The sequence below is a fragment of the Symphalangus syndactylus genome, chromosome 8, assembly GCF_028878055.3.
Source record: "Symphalangus syndactylus isolate Jambi chromosome 8, NHGRI_mSymSyn1-v2.1_pri, whole genome shotgun sequence".
Taxonomy (NCBI): domain Eukaryota; kingdom Metazoa; phylum Chordata; class Mammalia; order Primates; family Hylobatidae; genus Symphalangus; species Symphalangus syndactylus.
Window position 1 is genome coordinate 129,559,901 of NC_072430.2, and position 25,080 is coordinate 129,584,980.

Consider the following 25,080-nt stretch of genomic DNA (forward strand, 5'->3'; position numbering starts at 1 on the left):
CTTGTCTTGCTGGGGTTAAACTGTGTAGCAAATACACAAATAATGAACAGTTGTCTATTACTTGATAGCAGTCATTCCAGCCAAGTTAAGCATGAAGATGCAGTGTTGTAGTATTTAGGTATATAGTAGTGATAGAATCCTATAAGAAGAAGTTCAAGGTGTTTTACTCTTGGGTTGACAAACTACTGAGCCAGTCATTTCACTTCTTTTTTGTGACTTGTTTTCCAGGCTCCAAAATGTGTCTCATCTCCTCTAAAGAGGTGAGGACCAAACATTCTACATATGGGAAGATGTGAGCATTAATAGAAATGAGCTGCTCCAACAATATAAAGACACCTACTGCACCAGGACCTCCCCCTGGCAAAGACTCTGAGGTCTGTGGTCTGAGTTTACCATCCAAGAAAGCCCAGTGAAGAGGGCTGCCTGCTGTGAGGCCTGCAGACATGGTCTAGGGAAGAGAAATGGACTGAAGAGCGGCCCAGCACTGCCAGCTCTCACCGGCTCCATCCCACCTGGCTGCCCGCATTTCTCCTTCAGGGCCAGCCTCATTCCTGCACAGGGCCTTTGCCCATGCTCCTCTGCCTCTCCGAAAGTCTTTTTCTTTCCTCATTCTTTCAAAATCTCAGGTTTTGTATAGGTGCCAGCTCCTTTTGAAAAGCTTTCTAATTCATACAACACACATTTCTCTTCCCTGAATGCTGTTATTTACTCTCTGTAGCACACATGAAGTCTGCAGCTTACCTATAGAATATTTTAGGCCCAAAGGTTATGCTGCTGATGAATTCAGCCGGTCATTTCACCTGTGTGTTTTATTGTTTATAAGCAAGCCACATTACATCTGCTTTGGGGGTAAAATATAACAACTGTAAAATAAGTTTTGCCATGTTCCTTATTACTCCTTTGCTGTGTTCCATTCATTCCTTTTAAAGAATAAAGTGCTCGTATCCAGATATATGCTTTCATGATTTTTTTGTATCCTTGCTGTGATCATGTACACCACCTCTACCCTAATACATAGAACGGCTTTTTTAAAAAACCATCTAATTGAGATATAATTGATCTGTCATAAAATTTATCCTTTAAAAGTATAGAATTGAGTGGTATTTGGTGTGTTCACAGAGTTGTGCAACCATTACCATGATTTCATTACAGAACATTTTCATCATGCCCAAAAGAAACCCCATATCCACTAGCATTCACTTATCATTTTCCCATCTCCCCAGCCCATGGCAACCACTAATCTCCTTTCTGTCTCTATGGATTTGCCTATTTTGAACATTTCATATACGTGGACTATATGGTCTTTTGGGACTGGCCTCTTTCACTGAATACAATATATTCAAGGTTGATCTAAATTGCAGCATGTATCAACATTTCATTCTTTTTCATGGCTGAATAATAATAACATTCCATTTTATGGATATACCACATTCTATTTATCCATTCATCAGTTGATGGATTATTTGGGTTATTCTCATTTTGGGGCTATTATGAATAATGCTTCTATGAACATTTGTGTCCAAGTCTCACGTGGACATACATTCTTAGCACAATCAAACACAGACCAGAGTCTCTACACACATTCTTAATGAAATGAAATAAACAACCAGAACTGTTTCACTACAGTACTTATTTTCTAATGGCATCACTCACTGTGGGATTCAGGAAGTTAGTATTTCCCCCAACTTGTGTGCCTTCTTTTTCTAAGAAGCATCTGGCCAAAAGCATGCTGTTTAGACAGAAACTAATAGTAAAAGTCAAGGTGCTTATGTTAGGTGTTTGTCCTTCCAGTTGCTCTATTTCCTTGAACAACAGCCTTTCCAAATCTTAACTTCATTAGCTTGTAAATGAGAGGAATATTATAACACAGAAAGAATCTAATTCGACAAAGACTATTACTTAGTTTTCAAATTGCATTACAATGTTCTTACACGAACACCAGGAGCCATTTAAAAGCCTACTTTTCAGGCTCAAAAGCCACAGATTTAAAACAGGTTGAGATTCTTATAAAATGTTAATCTTTGTCTCAGAAAAAAAAAAAAGAAAACTCATGACCTTACTGATTTGCAGTTTAAAACATATTCAAATCTTTCTGCTTCCTTTCCTAGAATGACACTTGTGGTTGAGTCTAGAAGTCCCCATATACCATTTGATTTTCATTGCTAAAGACATATTATGAAAAGAACAAGCAATTGGTATATTATGATATCCACCATTCTGAGTTTTAATAGCCAGTGAAAAGTGCAGAATGCCTTGGAGTGCACTGGGACACAATTCTAACCTACTAATATGAAGATGCAATTTGAGAAGATAATGAGACTCTTAGGCAACTGCAGTCATGTGACATAGACTTTTGACTTCGAAAATTGCACTGCCCGGTGTTGAAAGTCTAACTGTTCCAGTGTAAGGTCTGCTTCTTATTCGTATTGGTGTCCTGAATATATACAGCTTAGATCACCAAAGGTGGTCCATGAAGGTAAATTGAAATAGAGTTTTACTGGTGTGGACAATATTGAAGTATATTTGATAGATGGTCTTCCTACACAGTGTACAGTCTTACCAGCTTTCAGACATCAGAACTTTCTTATTTATGGTTTTGTACTTCCCAGAAATGATCCCATCTCAGGCTTTCTACATCTTTTGCTCAGGAAGAAACTCATTTCTGACTTTCTCAACTTTTCTTCTGCTATTTTGCATCAGCCTTTTCTTAAACTGAATCACTTGACAATATGATTCAATGTGTCCTTGAAACCATTTTTCTTAGCCCTTGATTTCTTTTCTTACTTTCTTTGCCTACTTTACTGAGTCACACACTTTGGTGACTAAGTTCTTTATTTTTTGTTTTGTTCTAAAGTTTCTATTACTAACAGCTTGAAAAAGAAAGATGAACAAAAGTAGCAAATACAATTATTGAAGCAGTACAAGTTTTTGCAATGAATGGCTTAATAAATACATCAATACTGCTTATTTTAGTGAATCATTAGGACACATGTAGTGCAGGAGTTCATACTGCTTAGTCCCAGAACCCACATACCAGGAGGACTAGCTTCTACCTGGTGTGCCAAAATAAAGGAAAGTGCTTCTGTGTCAGGCCCTTAACCTGGAAGAAAACTATTTTAATTCAATGTTTGATAATCTATTGAATGCCTATGAACCAGACATTGTGTTGGGTACTTGAAGTACAGATATGAACTGATTTGTCCCTTGCCTAGTAATAGAAAGGAAGTGAATGAGTAAGTGAAGAAGTACACTAAAGTGTTAGAGGGCTGGGTGCAGTGGCTCACACCTGTAATCCCAGCACTTTGAGAGGCCAAGTTTGAGGCCACAGTGACTTGCCACTATACTCTAGCCTGGGGTAACAGAGCGAGACTCCATCTCTTTAAAAAAAAAGTGTTAAAAGGAGAAAACTAAGCTTTGCTGATATCAGCTATGAGCTAGGCACTATATTAGAAGGAATGGGCCTCTTTAAAAAGGGAAACGTGTTCTTAGTGCTGTTTTTTAAGGTGATATGTTGAGTTGAGTTGTGCCAAAGCAGGAAGTATTTTCCTTACCATCAAGCAAAGCCAATTACTTCATCCTCTTTGTTCTCAAGAATTTTGTTTCAGAATAGCCTTTTGGCTCCTCAGGGTACTCAAAGGATCAACATTATGTTATAAAATAGCAATTAGATGTTTCTGAAAGATAATTCATGAAATAAATATTTATTTTCCATCTGCTTTGTGCCAAGTTCTGTTTTAGTTGCTGAAAATCTTTCAACGTCAAGACAGAAGACATCTCTGTCCTGCTAGAGGCTACCGTCTAACAGTGAGAAACAAGTGACAGAGGAGTGAAAAAGCAAACCAAGATATTTCCCAGTGGTGATAAGTGTTATCAAGGGAAGCAGGTGGGGTAATGTTATAAAGTAACTGGATGTGAGGGCAGTGTAGCTTGGAAGTCAGGGATGCTTCTTTGTAGAGGTGACATTTAAACTGAGTTGTGACTGAAAAATAGGAACCAGCTATACAGAGAGTGTAAAGGCTCTACAGAGGGGATGAGCTTGCAGGTTGGGGGAACAGAAAGAATGCTTGATGTCTGTGCAATGACTGAGGAAAGTAGGCTAGATGAGAGCTCGGAGATCATGGGGAACCAGATGACAGGGGTTATGGGAGGAGCTGGATTTGACTCTTAAGGCCATGGGGAGCCACTGAGAAGTTTTAGCCAGAGGCACGGGGTTATCTAATTTGTGTTCCTAACAGCTTCCATTGAGTACTGTGTGTGAACGAGTCAAAGCGGGGCAAAGAAGAAAGCAGGAGGACCAGTTACAAAACCACTTTTTGGAGGGGTCCAGGCAAATGAGGGTATTTGTGGCTTGGGACAGCAGAGTGAATAGAGAAAAACTTTTAATATATACAGTCACAATATAAGAATACTGCCTTGGTGAAAAGTAATCTTTCTGGTGTACCAGATACCAGACGAAGTCTCTGATTCTTGGTATTTCTTAACCATAAGCATTCTAAATCAACTTGCTTTTTCATCCATAAAAGGGCATGAGCTCCTTAAACACAGGGCTTTTGCTTTTCTTGTCAGTCTCACTAGTCTAGGAAGTGCTGTTCTATATTCAGCAGCTCGTGGGTGCTGAATAAATATTGATTAAACAAACTGAGTAATGAATCATGTGTGCTGCAAGTGTGGGTGCTTGGTAACGTGGAAACATACGAGTGAGCTGGATTCTCCAATCTGCAGGGCAGAAACTGGATGAAAGATATTTAGAGGTGGGGGTGGGAAGCTTGGAGCTGCCCCTCTCCTTCCATCCCTCAATGCCTTGGGATTGGGATGGTCATTCTATGACCACTTCACATTGGCTCCGTGGAGATTGACCCCACACACCCCAGAGGAGCCTCACCCACTGCTGAAGGGAGAGCCGAGGAAATGACATGCTTACTGACTGCATGGACACTTCCTGTTGGTGCACCACATCCGTAAAATGTGACATAGGTATGGGTGAAGCAGGTAACATCAGAGATTTACAGACACGCCTATATTCCACAAAGAGCATGAGGATAAAAACCAAAAACACATGCAGTTGTACTGTATGTCAGCCAACTTTTTCTGTAAAGCATCAAAGAATAAATCTTTTCCGGCTGAATATCTCTGTTGCCTCTACTGCAACTCTGTTGCAACCCTGCCTTTACATCATGAAAGCAGCCACTGACAAGAGGTCAAGGAATGGTGTCCGTGTTCAATAAAACTTTCTTTATGGGTAACAGAATTTGAATTTCAGATAATTTTAATGTGTTTTTAAATATCATCTTTTTTTTCCTTAAGCTATTTTAACAACCATAAAAACCATTCTTAGCTCATGGGACATAAAAAATAGGCAGCAGGTCACCCATGGGCCACAGTTTGCCAAGTCGTACTCTGTAGAGCAGGAAAAATGAGGAACAATCTTCACATATTATTCAAAAATAGGCAATTTTATGTAGAGATAATATCTAACACTATCCTTTTGTTTTTCAGTTGCTTAATGCAAATTAAAATTTAGCCATTTGGAGGATGTGACATTTGCTGATAGTAAGGATTAGGTAGCATTGAAAATCTCTTGGGCAGAGATTAATTGGAAACGATTCTTTGGACCACACTCCCCAGTTTGTCTAGGCCCTATTTTGTGTTTTCCACACAGAGCCCAGATGAACTTGTAATATTTAGGAATCCACACTCAGTCATTTGTTTTCCTTCTTGAAACACTCCTGTGACATGCCCTTGCCTGTAGTTAGAATAAGATGCAAATGCCTTAGCCTGTCCAGCCATACCAATCTCCAATCTTGGAGCTCTTCAGGCCCTTTGCACCAGCTACCCCTTTAGCCTGAAACATGCCTTCCCCAGCATGGCTGATCCTTCTTGAGAACTCAGAACTCAGCTTAAATGTCGCCTTCTTAGAGAGGCTTGTCCTTGTTCACCTAGACTAACACAGTTCTTACCCTACTCAGATTCTTTCATCAGATTCTGCCTGGTTTTATTTTCCTCATAGAATTGGTCTTTATCTGAATTATCTGGCAAATTAATTGGTTTACCTTTTTGTTTGGAATAAGTAAATCTTTAATAAGTAAACCCACCAAAAGGTAAGCTCCCTTAGAACCCCAGGTGATTTCTGTCTAATCACTGCTGTCTCCATTCATCAAATAATGCCCAGTATTCAGTATTAGAACATCGTGTATTTGCTGAATAAAAATAAAGGAAGGAAATGGTTTGGGGTGTGTTATAGAATAGTATGTTTGGAACTGTGCTGGTCTTTTACCAAGTTGGGAATGAGGGTGACTGTGTATGATGGGCCGGGAGGGGGTGGGAGAGGGTAGGCTATGGCTTTGAGAAATGGGCAAGGACCACATCTTGAAGCAGGCATTGGGTCACGCTGAGGTGATTGCACTTCATTTTGAAGGCAGAGGGGGAGTCACAGAAGGGTTTTAAAGAGCCACGGAATAAAATAGTTCAGTGTATTTATTGGAATGTTCACACTGGAAAAATAAAGAGTTATTCTTGTATTCTCTGTTACACTGCTAAGGAAGGTAAAGATCAAGGAGTAATCAGAGGCATTCCTCAATTTAAATGAGCATGGAAAGATGCCAAAACAATCCAAACTCACTGCAAACTTTATAGCCCATCTACCTGCATCCTCCACTCTCTTTTTGAGCTGGGAGGCCTTGAAGTAGCATTTGACATATTTTTGAAGGACATAACTAAAAGATGCTCCTGGATTCATGATTTTTGGTGGTGTTTGACATAAAGAGGCTGTTCAAGGCTGGACGTGGTGGCTCACTCCTGTAATCCCAGCACTCTGTGAGGCCGAGACGGGTGGATCACTTGAGGTCATGAGTTCGAGACCAGCATGGCTAACAAGGCAAAACCCCATCTCTACTAAAATTACAAAAATTAGCCGGGTGTGGTGGCATGCGCCTGTAATCCCAGCTATTTGGGAAGCTGAGGCAGGAGAATCACCTGAACCCAGGAGATGGAGGAGCTTGCAGTGAGCCAAGATTATGGCACTGCACTCCAGCCTGGGTGACAGAGCGACACTTGGTAAAAAAAAAAAAAAAAAAAAAAAAAAAGGAAAGAAGAAAGAAAGAAAGAAAGACAGACAGACTGTTCATCAGGTTAATCTTCAGTCTGAAAAATGAAAATGAGGATGTGGAATTTAAAAAAATGTGGTTTAACTTTATGCTTGCAGTTCAACTTCCAGTGGCCTAGTCCAACCACGGAAATGAGATTTCTGCACGAGATAAGTCTCTCTCAAAATGTGCCAGCACTCAAGTGGAAGCTGTTTAAAATTTTGAAAAACATTGGAAGAGTTTCTTTCTTCCTATTTACAAATCTGTCTCCTTTCTTCCATGATTCTTCACACTTGAAACAGAAAATCATTAATGTCCATATACCTTCTTTTTCATGAATCCATGGAGGAAGGTGAAAAAAAAAATATTCTTTAAAAGCCAGAAGCCAGACCTGCCCTCAAAGTAAGAGAGAAAATGGAAGTTTGAGGCTGCTTGAGGAACGTGTGGGCACTGAGATCCATGCTCCCTGATAGAGGTTTGCATGGACAATGGCTGTTTCACAGGGATACCCTTCAGCTGCCTTTTTATTTGCCTTAAGATGTCGAAGTTTGTGATGTCTGAGACTACCTTTCTTTTAGGAAGAGACAGGAAAGTTTACTAACTGCCCACTGAGATCTCTGCACAGTCAGATATTAGATCACAATTTAAAAATCTTTAAGACCACAAGGTAACAGTATTTTATGTTTGGAACATGTGGGTGCTCACCATCCACAACTTTGTGTTTGTCTCCAAAGCGAATTTCCTTTTCATTCATTATCTCTACTATCCTCAGAGGCTGTCTATGCGGTAGTGTGCATTGTCCTAAAGGGGACTATCTGAGACTGCCAATCTCTCCATGAAGACGTTCTAGCCTACCTTTCTTTGCCCCCAAGTGTCAGTATCTCCTTATGAAAGACAAACCAAGATTAAGGGTGATTTTTAAGAACTGCATCTTTTGTGCTAATAGAGTCCTGTCTTTGCCATTGGTTGGTTTCAGTTGCTTGGAAGCTTTCAGTTAGAAATGGCTGAGGGAGGAAGTGCTCTGCGCGTCCAGGTAAGGCAGTGGTCAGAAACCCGGACTCTGGCAGGCACACGAGTGCCAGATGGAACTGTGCAGTGTCCTGGGCCTCCTCCCGGTCCCCAGTGGCCACTGACTCGCTGAGCCTCTGATCTTTCAACTTGAGGGGGCCCTAGGGTACTTTCTATTATCGGATGTGAACTCCTGCTGCACAGACTGAGATGTAAGGTGGCCACACGGAGGGCTGGACTCCCTAAATCTACAGGGAAAGACAACGACCCAATCTGTAGGGCCCTCTTGAATCTAGATGGCTTGAGAAGAGAAGACTTACTGAAAAGTCATCACTGGGGAAGAACAGGAGATCTTGAAGAGGATCATTCCGGTAGGTCTTTTCAAGTTCTTCAATGACAGTCTCATAATCCAAAGGCTCGAGGAGCCTAGGCTTTTCTTGCTGTAGAAAAAGAAAATATGGTATTAATCACGACATATACCATCTCCCTTTTCTATGCCTGGTTGGATTTCATCTCTTAGTTATCACTGAGGCTTTGACACTGTACAATCCTTCCAATGCAGTAACAGAGACTCCAGGAATTTAGGGCAAAGCCACATAACTATTATTTCCAGATTTGAAATAATATGAGAAAATCCTAAAATACCTGATATCTCCCTCAGAAATTCAAGCTGTTCTTATTGAGTCCCCAAGGCTCATGATACCCAGCCCTATCACATCCACAGAATAAATGTTTATGTAAATTTTATCTTCGTCAACATGAAGAAAGGCCTTCTGCTTACTTGCTATGGTATTATGACGATTAGCATCATTTCTTCTGAATTAGATACTTCCTCATGAGTTCCGCTTGGGTCAATTTAAAAATGTTGGCACCTTGCTAGCAATCAAAGTATCACAGGCAGTCTTGGTTGTCACAAACACATGGATCCTGTGTCAGGATTTGGCTCTGAGCCTCTTTGTCTCTACAGAGACAAGCTAGGTCATTTTCTAATAGAACTGAATGACAGGACTATTACGGATGCAGTGTGATGAAAATGGATAAGTCTGAAAAAATAGCCCGATAATCACATTGCATTAGATTCCTGAAGCCAAGAGGGAATGTGCTCCCCTCAAAGAAGCCCCCCATAGTGCCAAAAATAAAAATAAAATAGAGGGAGAAATGTGACAGTTTCATTATAGGGTTGATGTGTTTGTTCCGATTGTACAGAACTCATAAGGAGAGAAAAATGGACCTTCCCCTGCTGCAAAACACAACAAAATCCAAAACAGAAAACCAAAAACACAATCTCCGTCCTCTAACCCTTTTGATGAAGCATTTATGCAACCTAAGTGAAAAGCGGTGGTCCTGTGGGTTATTTTGGGGCTCCTAGAAGCTTGAGTGGTTCCTACGAAATTTGAACGCTAAAGTGATCCCATAAGTGAAAAAAATTATTATTTTTATTTTTCACATAAGTGACATCAACAGATACTTTCCCACTAAACTCTTCCTTCCCCACACTCACACATGCCACCCTTCCTCATTCTGCAAAGCACACAGAGTTAGCTTTGACTCTTAAGGCTTTCTTTGGAAGATCTCTTCTGATAAGGCCCCAGAAACTTTCATCGACATTTTAATAAATGCTAACAGGCTTTTCAAAGTAGCAGTCAATATATATATTTTGATAATTTTCCAAATATAAAAATTAAAACAAAATGTGAACATAGTGGGCCAATGGCAAAGGTCATCATATACTTTCTACATTAGAAAAAAAAAAAAAACCCAGCTCACTTCACAAATGCTTAAGAAAACTAAGGGTAATGCCAAGTGAATATTCTGTCTAGAAGGTACTTCCAGAAAGGTGGCTAGTTTAGTAAAAAAGAAATACCCCACACAATATTTGGAGAAAAGAAATTCAGTTGACCAACATATTTAATGAAAGAGCTGTGAGACATTGAGTATTTTGAGGCAGAAAATTCAGAGATGCTATGGCATGTCTTGGGAAGTGAAAAAGAAGTCTTTCTGGAATTGCCGCCTTTTGATATTATTTTATTTAGACTTATTTTAAGTTCCAATTCCTTATTTCCCAGGCAAAGGTTAATTCCAAAGATTCAGATTGACAGCTCAAAAGCCAAATGCAGGTTCCAGATGTTTGCTTTGCCACCCACATTTATTTTCTTTTTAATTGGCTTTGAATGTCTTTAAATCATGGTATTTCACTCCAATTCAGCTGCAGGCCTCAGTAGTCTTTATCTTACCCTGCAGGATATTACTTTTATATTACCAACTGCCCCCACGGGCCTTCAAGTCTGAAACAGTTGGCTTATTCTGAAACCTGTTTTTCCTCCCCATTGAGTGTGTAGGTATCAAATGTAGCAAACAAAACAAAATGTACAGTAAAACCCTTTCAGGAAGCTCTTACATCTGTCTTAGATTTGGTTGGTTGTTTATGTCCCTAAGAGTTCTTCAGCTTAAGTATATGATGCCCTTTGGTGCTTACAGCAATAGCCCATGATGTGGCTAATAACACTTTTATCTTCTCCCTCCTCACACCAAAATGAGTAGGGATATGAGAGTGTGGTTTCAGTGTGTATTGTAATTCATAGGTTTAAAGGCAAATGACATATGGATGTTTTGAGAGGACTTCTGTAATCGGGTTCTCATTATCTTTTAAATTTTATCACTCATTAGTCCCCAAATCCAGCATTATTTAAGGAGTAGGAGACAAGAAGATCTTTTCCTGGGACCCCAATGTTACCTAAAATCAATCCCACCTAAATTAGTACAATAGGCAAATCAGAGCTCCGAAGTCACAAGTTATTAATAAAACCACAGAAAAACTAAATCGTAACTCTCCTTGATATACCCAAATAAGGGTCCCCGGTAGCTTGCCGTGATCGTCTAGTGGTTAGTACTCTGCGTTGTGGCTGCAGCAATCTTGGTTCGATATACCCAAATAAAATGTATGGCCTGCAAGCATCCAAAGGCATAATCTTAGGTATTCATTTCAGGCTATGACATCAATTAATGAATGATATTTATTAGGACTTTCCTGTTTAGAATATTGCACTGGGGTTATTTTGACATGGGACTGCAAAATCCAGCAGATCTACTTCACGTAATTTACTAAGTTTTGGCCTCTGTAGGAATAGATTGGTGAAGTTCAATCTTTCCAGTGAATTTATTGATCATTGTGTAACATTGAAGATATTCAATGCATCATAATTTTGTGGACATAAAGTTTAAAAAGAAATAGCAATGATATATTCCACAGTGTCTAGAGCCTGGGATTAGGCCAAAGTTGTCACAGATGCTTTATGCATCTGTGATAGCGAGAATCCGGGCTATATAACCAGTAGTTCTCTCCGGAGCAAGGGAGCTGCCTGCTCGGCGTAAAGAGACAGATGTATACAAGGATAGTGGGATCAGTTAATTTCTCACTGCTGCTCCTTGCAGAGACATTGAGTGAAACTGGAGACTGAGCAGCACTGATTTACAGCTTTAACAAGGGTTGGGTTGTCCCTCTTGAATTTAATGTGCTTGTTTCTTTTGGAAATTCACCAACGGGGATAAGGTATGTGCCAAGATTACTCTGAATTGGCTTGGATTTTTATAGTGCTTTTTACTCTTTCTCTCTTTCTCTCAAATGAGTAATGAATTTCATTAGCTGTTCTAAAGTCACTCTGCATGGGAAAAGGCACCCACCAGTACCTGTTATTATGCATCAGGGTTGGTGTTGCACCACAGTGGTGAGAGGCCCTATTCTTCTTACAGAGAATTAAGAGATTTGTTTGATCTAGTTCCCCAAATCCACAGCTCTCCTCCAAATCAACTTCACAGCAGAAGAATGGGCTCCTGTCAAAAAAACAAATGCTTGCTTCCCATCTACCTGATTTCACTACTGAAGGCCAAGATGGTTATCTAAGCCCCAGGGTGGTAAAACTGTCATCTTTGTAATAGTCTGGGCTACCCAGGGCATCTCAATTGGTTTGAAACAAGCAAGAACAAAGTATTCCATTACAAATATCTGAAGTATTTTCATCACTATAATTCAAGATCAAATGGAGGAAGAAATGACATTGAAGAAAATAAGCATTTGAAGTATGTAACACTAAAAATTACATGGCTAAATTACCAACCTTCATATTCCTCCAGAATGGAAGTACAATCTAACTGAAACATAAGCTACCCAGCCTTATGTTGGAAAAATCCAAAGTATAAAGTAGAGTATGAGTACAGGTTTTCTATGTTACGATGCAACAGAGAGTTTAACATAACACTCTAGTGCCAGAATTTCTGGGATTCCAGTTTTGGCATTGCCACATATGAGCTGTGTAACTTCAGGCATGGTAATTAAAATCCCTATGCATTAATTTCTCCATCTGTAAAATGGTTTAGTAGGTGCTGCCTCACAGGATTAAATGAGATAATACTTTTAAACCCCTAGAAGAGCCCACACCTATAATCCTCATTACCCAAGTGTTAATAGATAAAGCCTATGGGTTTTTAATGTTCACTAGTCGGGGATTTAAAGCATCAGTATTATAAATTTAATGTCTACAAAGAGCAAATAGTAGGCACTCAATAAATATTTGTTAAATAAATAAATTTATATTATTTCATCCAGATCCAAGAATTCCTTTTCCGGGATTCTATCTTAAAGAAACAAGCACACATACAATGCAAGATTCATACGAGGATGTCTTTGCAATACTATCTTCGTAACAAGATGGAGAAAATATAGTCACCCTAATCCAAAGCTATAAGGGAGAAAGCTAGGCTAATGGAGATTATACCCAACGAGTGAAGACTCCAGAGCTGCTGTTCCAAACAAACAGTTTATCTTTTTCAGAGAACTGTGTATGGTGGAGATAGGCTTAATGCTGTGATGCGCTTTGGGAAGGACATTGAAACTAGGAGAAGGGTTGGCATAAATCTATGAATGACTATTAGTACATGCCATAAATTTACTACACGCTTCAATTCTTCAGTAAAGTTAGTGAACTCACAACATTTTGCATATAATTGGCTTTTCTTTTTGGAAAACACGAGGTGGCTGGAGTTTATGATCAAGATGGCAAGCATTGGTACGAAAGGAAAGATAAAGAAAGGGCACTCGCTACCTCAGAAGGAAAGAGGTTAAGGTCACCTTGACAGTGGTTCTAGATTCATAGCTATTATGACACTAGAGTTTGAGCCCAGAATACCCATATCTCTAAGGGATAGTAAGGGCACCAAGTAGCTAAAAATGAGAAACAGTAAATCATCATGGGCAAGAAACAATTAGGAAATTATGGTACATTCATCCTAAGAAACAACACATATCCATTAAAACGAAATTTTTTAAAGTTTGTAATAAAAAGCAAAATTGCTTATGTATTATTGTTCAATAAAGTGGTAATAAATATAATACAACAGGATAATCACACAAGATTTAATAAATTTAAAGAGAAAACATTAGAGATATGGATCCTAATATTATCAGTTATGATATTTAGGATTTTGCCATTTTGATTTTTCTGCATTCTCCAAATTTCTACAATGAACATGTATTGCTTTCCTCATGGTGAGAAAATGAACTTGGTTTCTCAAAACTATCATGCGTTCATGGAAACGCTGGGGAGTTATTTGATTTTAAAATTGTTTACCCTTTGAAAATCCACCAGAGAGGGAGCCTAGAAAAATCACAGTGAGACTTCACATAGAAGTTCAACCATTAACAGTTTCAAGTAATTAAGAAAAGATACACAAAACCCTGGGGAAAGGAGACCAGGGAAAATAATTATAGATTATATATGTGGCTCTAGAAGCTAATGTCAGCAAAAAGGAGATAGGCAATTAGCAATTTAACAACTAAAATATTTTTCACCTCTGTAGGGAACCATCAACATCTGGTAACTTACTTAAATACTCACGTGTATTGGTCATTGTCACAAAAGATTAGAAATCAGAATCTCTAGTTGGAAGTTCAGGATTTCTTACCTACCAGCTATGTAATTTCGACAAGTCATTTGCAACAGCTGATATTGGGATAAATGGGAAAAGGGCAGTGTTGCTGCAAAGATCAAGTAGATAAAGTATGAAAAGTGGTAAGTGAACCACTGAGTATCAGACAAATGTAGATTTGTTTTTATTTGAAGATGATTGAAAATTACCCTACATGTTTTACCCAAGAAACGTGTGCCAATCAGCTAATCAAACCAACTACAATGAATTCTTCATGTACCAGGAACTGTCCTATATGCTTTCATATTTATTATTTAAATTTTATTAAAATAACACTCTGAAACTTAATGATTCTACTGGAGGCAAAAATGGTAGTCATAATGAAGAGCACTCAAATAAAAAAAGGACAACTTCTACTTCCAGAATCTCCTGAGTGAAGTCAGGCTACTCTATCCCCCATAGGAAAAAGGAAAGCAATCTACCTAATTATGCATATCAGCAAATGAAAGTGACTTTGAAATTCTACCTTTGTTTTCCTTGAGAAATGGCCTAGAAAATATTTTCATGTATTTATACTTGCAGATCAAAAGAGAAGGATTAAATTTAGGATTGGTTTAATATTAAACTCATTAGCCTTGCAAATAGAAAAATCTAAAGAACAATCAATGTTGCAGATACTTTGAATATCTTTCTGCAGCTCTGACCTACACAGATACAAAGTGAGCTTGTTGGCATTGGGGAGCTAATCAGGAAAAGGACTGATGGAACCAGGAAGAGAGAACATCTCTGTGGCAAATCGCTCGTGACTGAGGGCTGCATATTTGAGATCTACATTTTGAATGTAATTAGGGAGCCATGTCTTGGTTATTCACCATTGCGGTTGCTCTAGTTTGTCTACCTGAAGTAGTTATTCTTGGTTCTCTTTTTCAGAAAACCTAGTCTTTTCAAGAAACACTATGAAAAGAGTGTTCCCCGCTTCCTTTGAGAAGTTTTATCTTCTTTCCGTGACATGTGGTAGATCCTGTGATGCCATTTGGAACTCCCTCTTCCTTAGCCAGCACTGTTGTTCCCATATATCTGAACCTTTATTCTATTTTCAATATTCATAACAGAATTAATCCTGTATCTGAATGGCTTCTTCAGTTTTCAAAACTATTCATCCTAGTTAATGACACAGAAAAACTAACAAAAAATAGGTATTCAGTTTGGTACCAATAGAGTAGGCTCTATTAGAGCACCACATGCTAATTATTTTTCAATTCTCTTGACATCTTGACACACGGACAAGCAAATCACTCACAGTGATGATTCATGGGGTCTTTTGAGAGACCCTCCAAAAATTCCAATCTTGAAATCCCCAAAACAAATGAGAAGTAACACAGCTGTTAACTAATTTCAGTATTATATCAAGATAACTGACTAGATTTCTTAGAAGAAATAGAAGATCTAAATGACACATGGATTCTTTAGACCTTAATTTAATCCAGGACCCTTTGACCTTAATGTAATTGGAATGAAGCCAACTTCCACGCCACTTGTGTTTAAAACAAATGAGAAGATCGGAGAAAGTCCATACAGCTGGATCCATGGCTGCAGCTGTCAGCCTGGGTCACGTAACAGATTTAATTTAGCCTTTCATCATAGGGAGTTCCCCTGGAGAACCTCTCAAATCTTTCAGCTTCTGAAAACAAGGCTACTTTTTCCTACCAGAAAGGAAGTGATTAAGTAAAGAATAAGCCATCTTATACTAACCCTTTAACCTTCTGTCTGTCTTGAACCACACAGTTTCATGAGAATGGAAAAACACCAGCCAAATCAAAATTAACAACTGTGCAGCTGGGCAAACTCAGATTAAGCTGAATTTGGAAATGGCTCCCTTGGTAACAAAGACGGACACAGATCTCACAAGGAATCAATCAGCAGTAACTCTTTGAATGTCTTAGTCCATTTCAGTGACATAAAGCAGGTGAAAGTCGGTAAAGCATAAAATGTTTTGCAGATATAAGGGATGACTGTATTGTTACATTCAACACACACATTATAGTTAGAAAAATCAGAATTTTCTATTTTGTTAACCCTTAATTTCTTTAGGGAAAGCAAGGACACAAATGAGCTTCACAGGATTTGTGATGTAAGGTGCACTTTCAAACTAAATTTGGATCTTTGAAGTCTTATTTTCTTTTTAAAGAAATCTGACAATGTATATCTCTTATGAGCACGTTAAAATTCACACATTTTTATATAGCAAATAAAAATAAAATTTAAAAGTGGCTGCTTCTCTGTATTTGTAAAGAAGTAGAAAATATCCAAGAAGATCTAAATCAAACTAAATTACATGTCTCATTTAGTTTTCTAGAAACACTTGAACGATAATAAATATCATTAAAAATACATCACAACCCAATTACAAGGCTGTCCGACACGAGGGAAATTAATGCCTTGGAGTAAACTGTGGAGAATTTTAGATTAATTTATATGAAGCCTGTGATGGGAGCTGTCACCAGCTTAACCTCAGATACTATCTTATTATTTTAATAATCACAAAAACATTCACTCACAGGTCAAGTGTTGTACACGCACATACATGCCACACATACAAATGTAAATAGTTTTGTCAACAACAGGCATTTTATAATTTCAATATGTCTTCCCATAATGACAGACCATTCTTTTATTTCCTTTCCTACCTGTGGCTACTTGAAGTTGAATATGCATAGTGGATATATTTGTTGTCTTTTGGCCTATGTAGCACTTATCCTACTTTCTTTTAGTACTAGCATTTTAATTTCCTTTTGGGGACTTACTTCTTCCCACATTCCCACAAGAAGCAGGCTTGGTGGATTTAACTAATTAAAGGGTCCTGATTTTCTGGTGTCAAGGGTGTGTGACCCCAGCAAGACCCATTCAACTCTTTACTGCCGAACTCTGAATCTTGAGTGGAAGGATGCAAATGTTGATGAAAGGACTGGAATTGTTTCATTTCTGGGGCTACACTCCCACAAGACTTTCCATTAGTTCCAATCATCAAAACCACCCATTTCCCACTGTCCTGAGCTTCTCTAAGTCCATTCCTGGTTCTTTTCTGAGCCCATCTCTCCACCCTTCCTTCTGTCCCCTTCTCTGGACTGTGTTTGTGCATTGGAGTAGGTTTCTAATGCTTGCAACTATAGGAATCTAATGAGATATAATACAAGGAATAGTGCCTAGAATAAGGGACTATTATTTCCTCAATTTTTGTGTTTATTTGGATTTGAATGGTCTTAAAGGAGGACCTCTTTTAGCCAATGACTCCTGTCTTTGAGGTGTGGAAATTTAGGTTTGGTAAACTCCTGAATTACCAATGCAACCCAAGATTGTCTCATTCTGTGAAAAGTACATCAGGTATCAAGCATCCTGAAAATGGGGGATTAAGAACCTTCCTGGTTCTCCAGGGAGATACATTCAGTGCAGCCCCGATCTCTAATTTTCCATTAAGCCTTACCCATTGAACCCATCACTGTCCTATGACACCAGAACATCTGGAAGCCAAAAGATGAGTTTAAGACCCCATTTACCTTCAGTGATGATAGTCACATACTATAATTTTGCTCTCTGTAGGAGGTGCCTGGTTGTGTTGGAAGTTCTGGCCAACTCCTGTAATACACAACAGATCAGACACACCTAAGCTAGCAATGGTTTAGGTATGTCTCATCTGTTGTATATTATAGGGGTTTCACCTTTCTTCCTCCCCCCATTTTCATCTTACAGGTCACATTTGCTGTATTTATTGCTGTATTTATTATAGTAAAACTAATTCATATGTGTTTTCTTGTAGAAATAACAGTCACACCAAATAATTGATGATAATGGTAACAATATGAACTATCATTTTAAAATAAATTACCCTGTAAATGCCAATAATGGTTATTATTTTTCTACTACCACTATCATACATAACCAATGTCAAAGACCATAATCAGTATTTAATATCTTCTCTCACTGAATACCAACATCAACCCTGGAAATGGAAAAGATCATTACTGCTTTTTTTTTTTTTTTTTTTTAGATGAGTAAGCTTGGATTTTGAAGATTTCAACAACTTGGCTGCAAGTTGATGGGAGAATTGACATTCTAACCCAGCTCAGTTTGAAGCCTGTAGTCCACTCCACTCCACTCCACCAGCAAAGAACATAGCCTTGCAGAACAGAGAACAGAAAACAGAAATGCTTTTTCTTCACCCTGTTGGGAGGATTCTGGAATAGAGCTGTGATTTGGCGTACTATTTCTGCTCCCCTTTTGAGTTTCTGCAGCAAACCGCAAGAGAAGGCTGGGGCTGGTATAATAAGGTCACCGGGCACCTCAGGGGAACAAAGTGGTAGGGAAAGAGGACCAGGCCAGGCCTGGTGGCTCAGGCCAGGTGTGATAGCTCATGCCTGTAATCCCAGAAAGTTGGAAGGCCAACGCGGGTGGATCACTTGTGGTCAGGAGTGCGAGACCAGCCTGGCCAACATGGTGAAACCCCGTCTCTACTAAAAATACAAAAATTAGCCAGGCGTGGTGGCATGCGCCTGTAATCCCAGGTACTCGAGAGACTGAGGCAGGAGAATTTCTTGAACCTGGGAGGCGGAGGTTGCAGTGAGCTGAGATCTCGTCACTGTAATCCAGCCTGGGCAACAGAGTGAGCCTCCATCTCAAAAAAGAAAAAAAAAAATTATAGGAGGGAAAGAAAATGAAAAAGTAGATTTAAGGAACCATATAATGAATGTTATTAGTGTGTATGTCAACATCCACAATGAAAATTGCCACCAATTGAGGGAATCTTTAAAATAAAAAAGTTTTGTACCACGGCCACCTTCCAGGAAATAAAGGGTTGCTGGGATCATGACCCTCCTTCCTGTCCCTTTTGGTACTCCTCTTCTCTGACAAATGGTCCAGCCCATGCTCAGAAGCTTGGCTCACTTCTGGTTTAACTCTTCTCCCTCCCTTCGCAGTCAGCTGCTAGGGAAAGGAAGACTATTCTTAGTTAAATTACAGGTACCCCTCCCATTTCCATTTTGGAAGCAGCTTCTCTGCAGCTCCCTGGCACATGAGCTAACTGTTCCCTGTTGCGGCGCACACCCAGGTCCTCTGATCTGTGTTCACCTGGATTCTTAGGCAGACCAAATTTCAAAGCTCACTTCTCCATTTCTCAGATTGAATTCACATCCCCTGGTTACTCCTGCTTCTTTGCATTCTTCAACCTGTCCATTTCCAACATTTATTCCTGCTTTCCTTTGTGTTTCAACCCTGATTCAGCCTTGTTTCATTGTTCCTAGAACCAAAATCCTGGCTCCTGGAACCCCATCCATTGCTTCTTTCAGCTAACTGGCTCGTTTCACAACAGCCTAAATAAGCAACGCCCTATGAATGGTTGTACAAAACAAAGAGATAGCACCTAACGAAGCACAGATCACCAGTAAGGGAGGCTTCTCACATTAACATGGAAGATTCAAGAGAAAAAAAACTGACTTGAACGATAATAGTACAATACGATATAAAATAATGTACATTAGAAATATGTTAATGCTATTCAGATTATATCCTCTACCCATAGTTTTCATTTTTATTTTCCTATTAAAGTGCTAATGGGTACTTTAAAGATTAGAGGAAGAATTTTCATGGGTATCCAGTTTTCCAAATACTTTGAAATCCTGCAGATTAATGACCCATAAACCAGGAACAACTTAAAAACAACAAATCACATTTATTTAAATGTGTTCATATATTTTTCTGACTGTGCAGATGATTGATATAGTAATTCAACTTAATTCTGTTTTTAATCTTTCTAAATTAGGACACATAATTTGGGAAGGAAATGATCTCTTTATTGACTTCCTTTGCACCAAAGATCATACTGAAGAATTTTAGTTAAAAAAAGAATAAAATAAAAATAGAAAGGCAGTTAAAAAGAAAACCGTCAACTGCAGACCACCACACACACTTCAAAAATTAAGGGAAGTAGTTCTACTTGATGATCTAACACGTCAATTTCACTTTTCCTTAAGTTTTTCTCATAACACAACTTTAGTCTCTCAATTGCATGTTGTTTGTGATAAGTGGCATTTCTCAGACAATACATTTGAAAATTAGATTAATAAGGGAAACTTTCAAAACAACTAAAAATTCTACTACAATATACAGCTTCAAATAGCACTTGAAAAAACCCCAGAATATAGAGAATAGTCATTCTGGGTCAAGAGGGTATAAAATTTGGGTTGCATAATTCTTAGGAAGTCACAGACCTCTCGATAGGTATTTGAGATAACTGTAAAACCATTTCTAAATTTTCTTTAGATTAAGAAATGACTTGAGCTCAAGATCTACATAATCATTACAAAAACAGATATGATAAGTATCTGCAACAATCACTTTTTTCTTCTTTCACTACAATTTATGAGTGTATCCAAAAGTTTAAAAGGAGTTACTGCTTTCTTCTTTAACTTTAGGTCTCATCTTCATTTGTTGGGCATTTTGTCAACTGAATTGCTCCTTCCCTTATCACTATTCAAATGAATAGGCTCTGAAGTCAGTCTAGGGATGTTGGTTTAAGATTTTTTTTTCTTTTCTTTTTCTTTCTTTCTTTTTTTTTTTTTTTTTTGAGACAGAGTCTTGCTCTGTCACCCTGGCTGGAGTGCAGTGGCACGATCTCGGCTCACTGCAACCTCTGCCTCCTGGGTTCAAGCGATTCTTCTGCCTCAGGCTCCCGAGTAGCTGGGACTACAGGCACGTGCCACCACACCCGGCTAATTTTTTGTATTTTTAGTTGAGACGGGGTTTCACCGTGTTAGTCAGGATGGTCTCCATCTCCTGACCTTGTGATCTGCCTGCCTCGGCCTCCCAAAGTGCTGGGATTACAGGCATGAGCCATCATGCCCGGCTGGTTTAGAATTTAGAAAGCTTAGATGAATGTGCTGGGCACAGTACAATGAGCCTGTGAGTGGGTTTCAGCTAGACTCTGCTTAGACTGGGCAGAAAAAATCCATGGTGTTTCTGAAATAAACTGTATTGACACATAGAAAGATCTGGGACCCTAAGCACTCAGCTTAATGCAGTTCAGAAGTCTGTCTCCTGGGTGGTTCTGTTATCAAAAAAAGATTCCCAGGAGAAAAGTGTGACCTGTAGTGACTTCAACTGCTGAAGTCACTAGAAAGACAATTTCAGTGTCCCTTTTCCCTTGTCCTCGGAAATGGAAATATTTTACTTAGTTTTAATAATACTACACAACACGTGTAACTTTGGCAACACTTGTAACTGTTCAAGTTACACAACACTTGTAACTGTTCAGAATGCACAGTACCAAACTGAATTCTAATAAACAATCTTAACGCAGGATAGGTATTATTATGAGCATTTTACAGAAGAGGAAACTGAGGTTCAGAGTGATTTAAGTAACTTGCCCAAGGTCGTATAGATGGCATGTGAGAGCAGCAGGAAGAATGACTTCCTCAAGATATTTATTTCAAATACTAGTGTTCTAATTACTCATTTCACTTTCTTGGATTCCAAAACGAAAAGCACATCTCAGGATAATACTTAAGGATGGATCAAACAATCCTGCACTCAATACAAGATACAACCTGTGAAAGTAGATATGCCTACCTTAGGCAGACCAAAAGCAGGCAACTGCAGCACGGACGTCCCCAGTGCCTTCTGTCGTCGAAGAAAGCTAATCACTGTATGAATGATCTTAATTAAATTTGAACGCATTGCTAACTGAATGCTGTGGGAAAATACCACGTCCTTACTGGCCACTCTTCCCATAGTACTCAGTAGCAATACGTTCAAATTCAATTAAGATAATTCATAGAGTGATTAGCTTCATTATATGGTGAGACTCTGGAGACTGTCCTCTTGCCAACACTATGTGTGGTCTCAGTAAGATAGGTACGTTCTGTGCATTTTCTCTTTTAGTAGACACAAGAAGTAACTCTCAGGGTGACATAATCCATGCTACTTCTAAATTCCATTGAGATAAATACAGCAGGGAAATTACGTTTTGGGGACAAGACTCAAGTTAAAAATAATCTCAAACCAGGCAATATTTTGAAACAGTTATTCTCCTTAACAGGCTGATGAGGCTCTTTTGGAGTCAGTAAGGAAGATATATCTGACCAGTGGGGAGGAAGTGGTTAGGTCCAGGCTCTTATTTCTGACCAATGGCGAGAAAGAGGTCAGGTCCAGGACTCTGCATATTCCAGTTATGAAATACCCAGTGGAAAGATCAGAGCTACATTTAATGGGAACAAGGGTAGGGGCTCAACTACATGTATTCACCAATGGCAGACACACACTCCTGAGATAGAAACTGAACAAACAACAACACAGTACCAACCCTCTGAGCAGACCTCTAATAAACTCTATTCATATCAAGTTACCATCAACTAATTGTTAGTATGAAGAGGATCTCTATTCATTGAGAGGCAATGTACTTACTCATATTTATAAAGATCCTACATATATGCGTGTGTGTGTGTGTGCATATATATATATATATATATAATTTTTTTGAAAAGTCATCTCTGTTTCTATATTAAAGATGTTTCTACGAACAAAAAGATCTTTCACCCCTAGAACTGTGGTTTTCATATGGGTGATCAGTGGTCACCCTCCCGGAGACGTTTAGCAATATTTGGAGATGTTCTTGGTCATCACAACTGGGGAGGGATTGCCACTAGCATTAAGTGGTTAGAAACCAGGAATTTGCTAACCATCCTACACGGTACAGGATAGCCCCCCACAGAAAAGAATTCTCAGACCCCAAATGACAATAACGCTGAGGTTGAGAAACTCTGCCCTGAAAAAGGCAAGCAAAGCCAGGCCCACAATGTAAAATGAACATTCTTCTAAAATAAGCTACCCAGGAATATCGCTGTAGCCATTTAACATACAAAGTGGGCCCTTCACTTTACATGAAAGTCACTGAAGTGCTCTAATAATCAGCTCTGATATTCAACTGTCAGTAGTTTATAGAACTGTAAAGTTCTATACATTCTACAGTTTATAGATCCGTAAAGTTCTGTAATAAGTACAGGCTTTCAAGCTCTCAGTTTGTTTGCAAACAATAAGGCAGAAATATTTTTAACAGCAAAACAAAACCAAATCTTTTTAACCTTTAAAACATTTAAAATATCACTTTTTAAAGTCCTCCTTGGCTCTATTAATCAAATGCTTATTTACTTTTTCTTTCATATTTTGGATTGCTCTTTCTAAGAATTTTAAAATAAATAATTAGTGGCATATGATAAAATAGAGCAATGACAATTTTCTAAAAACACAACTATATACATGTCATCAACTGAGTTCTTAGGCAATTAGAGGCTTTTCTTTAACAAAGAGAGTAACTTCTTCAGAAATTTTAATTTGTACCATAATATTAAGATAACCTTAAATTCCAAATATTACAGTAATGTTTTAATGATTAAATTCTCTACTAATATATTTTAAAAGAGTTACATGTGGTTTGAGAACTGCGTGACTTCAAAAATAATGATGTAAGTAAAAGAGAATATTTAGGACCCAAATGGAATCTTCTGTTTCATATAAGACTTCATCCAGCAGCCTGTGCTAGAATATCACTGTAGAGCTAATCATTTTTGAAAGAAAGGATTGAAGGAAAGACAGAAAGCAAAACATTGACATTTGGATACCTACAGAACTAAATCTGTGGATTTCTTCTTGGTTTACTCTCCTCATGGTTCGTCTCTTCTTCCAAAATTCACTGGGCTCCCGTTTAAAAACCTTCCCTCGAAAACTCATCGTATTGCTGTAATTTGAGTCACAAAATATTTTAAAATATCAATGTCATTAAACTCTTTTCTTCTGAAGTGTCATCAGGCTGAACAAATCTTTCTTCTTGGTAAAAAGGGAAATGCTCATGCTACATGAATGTAACTCAACAGAAAGGAAAGGAAAGCTGTCAAGTTACCACTTCCTGTGAGTAACTAACTACCAGCTCTTCAGATACTGCTTTTGTGCATATATCCTCCCTCTTCACCTGCAATAAAGCAACACAAAATGACTTTGGACGTTTAAGAGAATTGCTCACAGCTAAATAAACCATATGATGTAAAACCACCCATGGAACCAAATCAAGATTGGATTGAACAGTTAATTGACAACAGGGCTCCATGGCTGTCAAAACAGCCACCCAAACTTTATAATTCTGGAAGACCCCAAAAGTCAACTGTAATAATATGGCTGAGGTCTGAGAATTGTGTTTAAAGCAATTGCTCTTGTTAAGTGTAGACTAAATAAGTGATCTTCCGAGGGGAGTTCCCAAGGTGATTGCTTAGAGAACAAGAAGAAGACATTAGAATTTTTTGTATATTGGCTATCTAAATAAAGAAATTATGCCTGACTATTATTTAATAGAATGCACACAGACATGGACTCCTTGAATCTGTATGTCAAATAGTTACAAAGAGCTACAGAGTTAGTTCCCTCATCTTTAGATCTTCAAGCCCTTTCTCTGGGGCCAGTTAATTTAAAGGTGCAGTTCTCCCCTCAAACTCACCCGGATGCTGTTTCCTGTTTTGATTTTCTCCATCACAGTCACTGACATGTAACACAACTGTACAGTTTATTTATTTGTTTTACTCAGGGTCTGTCTTCCTCTACCAGGCTGTATGCTCCATGAGCATGCGATTTAGTTTCATTCACTGGATCCTCAGTGATTAGAACACGCGGCACTCAAAAGGCTTTCAGTATGTATTAGTTAAACATGTGTTTAATAAAGAATAAATGAGGGATTTACATTTATTATGCTTAACAATGAACCTTGTCTCATATATATATATATTGTGCTTTGAAATATTAGCTATTGATAAAAGCTATATAATTGATAAACAGATATACAATATAGGAGTATGTTCAGTTTTTTTTCTACTAGGTGAGACAGAAATATTTGGAGGCCACAGGACTAGCTGTTCTCTTTTCCCCAGTAATAATTAGATTTAGTTGAGAGGCACACATGTACCCCAGGCCTGAGCCATTCACCCGTCTCTACCTTGTCATGCAGTGATTTGTGCCAGACAGGGAAAAAGGGATTCTG

The 25,080-nt window shown here is 38.5% G+C and overlaps 1 protein-coding gene across 14 annotated transcripts in view; it reads right to left on the reverse strand.

The window, feature by feature from the left end:
* The window catches only part of DOCK10 (dedicator of cytokinesis 10), a 277,997-nt gene that overhangs the window by 159,018 nt on the left and 93,899 nt on the right, over positions 1-25,080 (reverse strand). For 11 of the 14 annotated variants that reach the window (XM_055290801.2, XM_063645746.1, XM_063645741.1 and 8 more), the window contains exon 2: positions 8,411-8,530. In XM_055290801.2, coding sequence (XP_055146776.1) covers positions 8,411-8,530 — 120 coding nt within the window. Of the gene's footprint in view, positions 1-8,410; positions 8,531-23,681; positions 23,969-25,080 lie in introns of those variants that run through there. The other 3 variants (XM_063645747.1, XM_063645745.1, XM_055290802.2) reach the window with 1 other exon arrangement.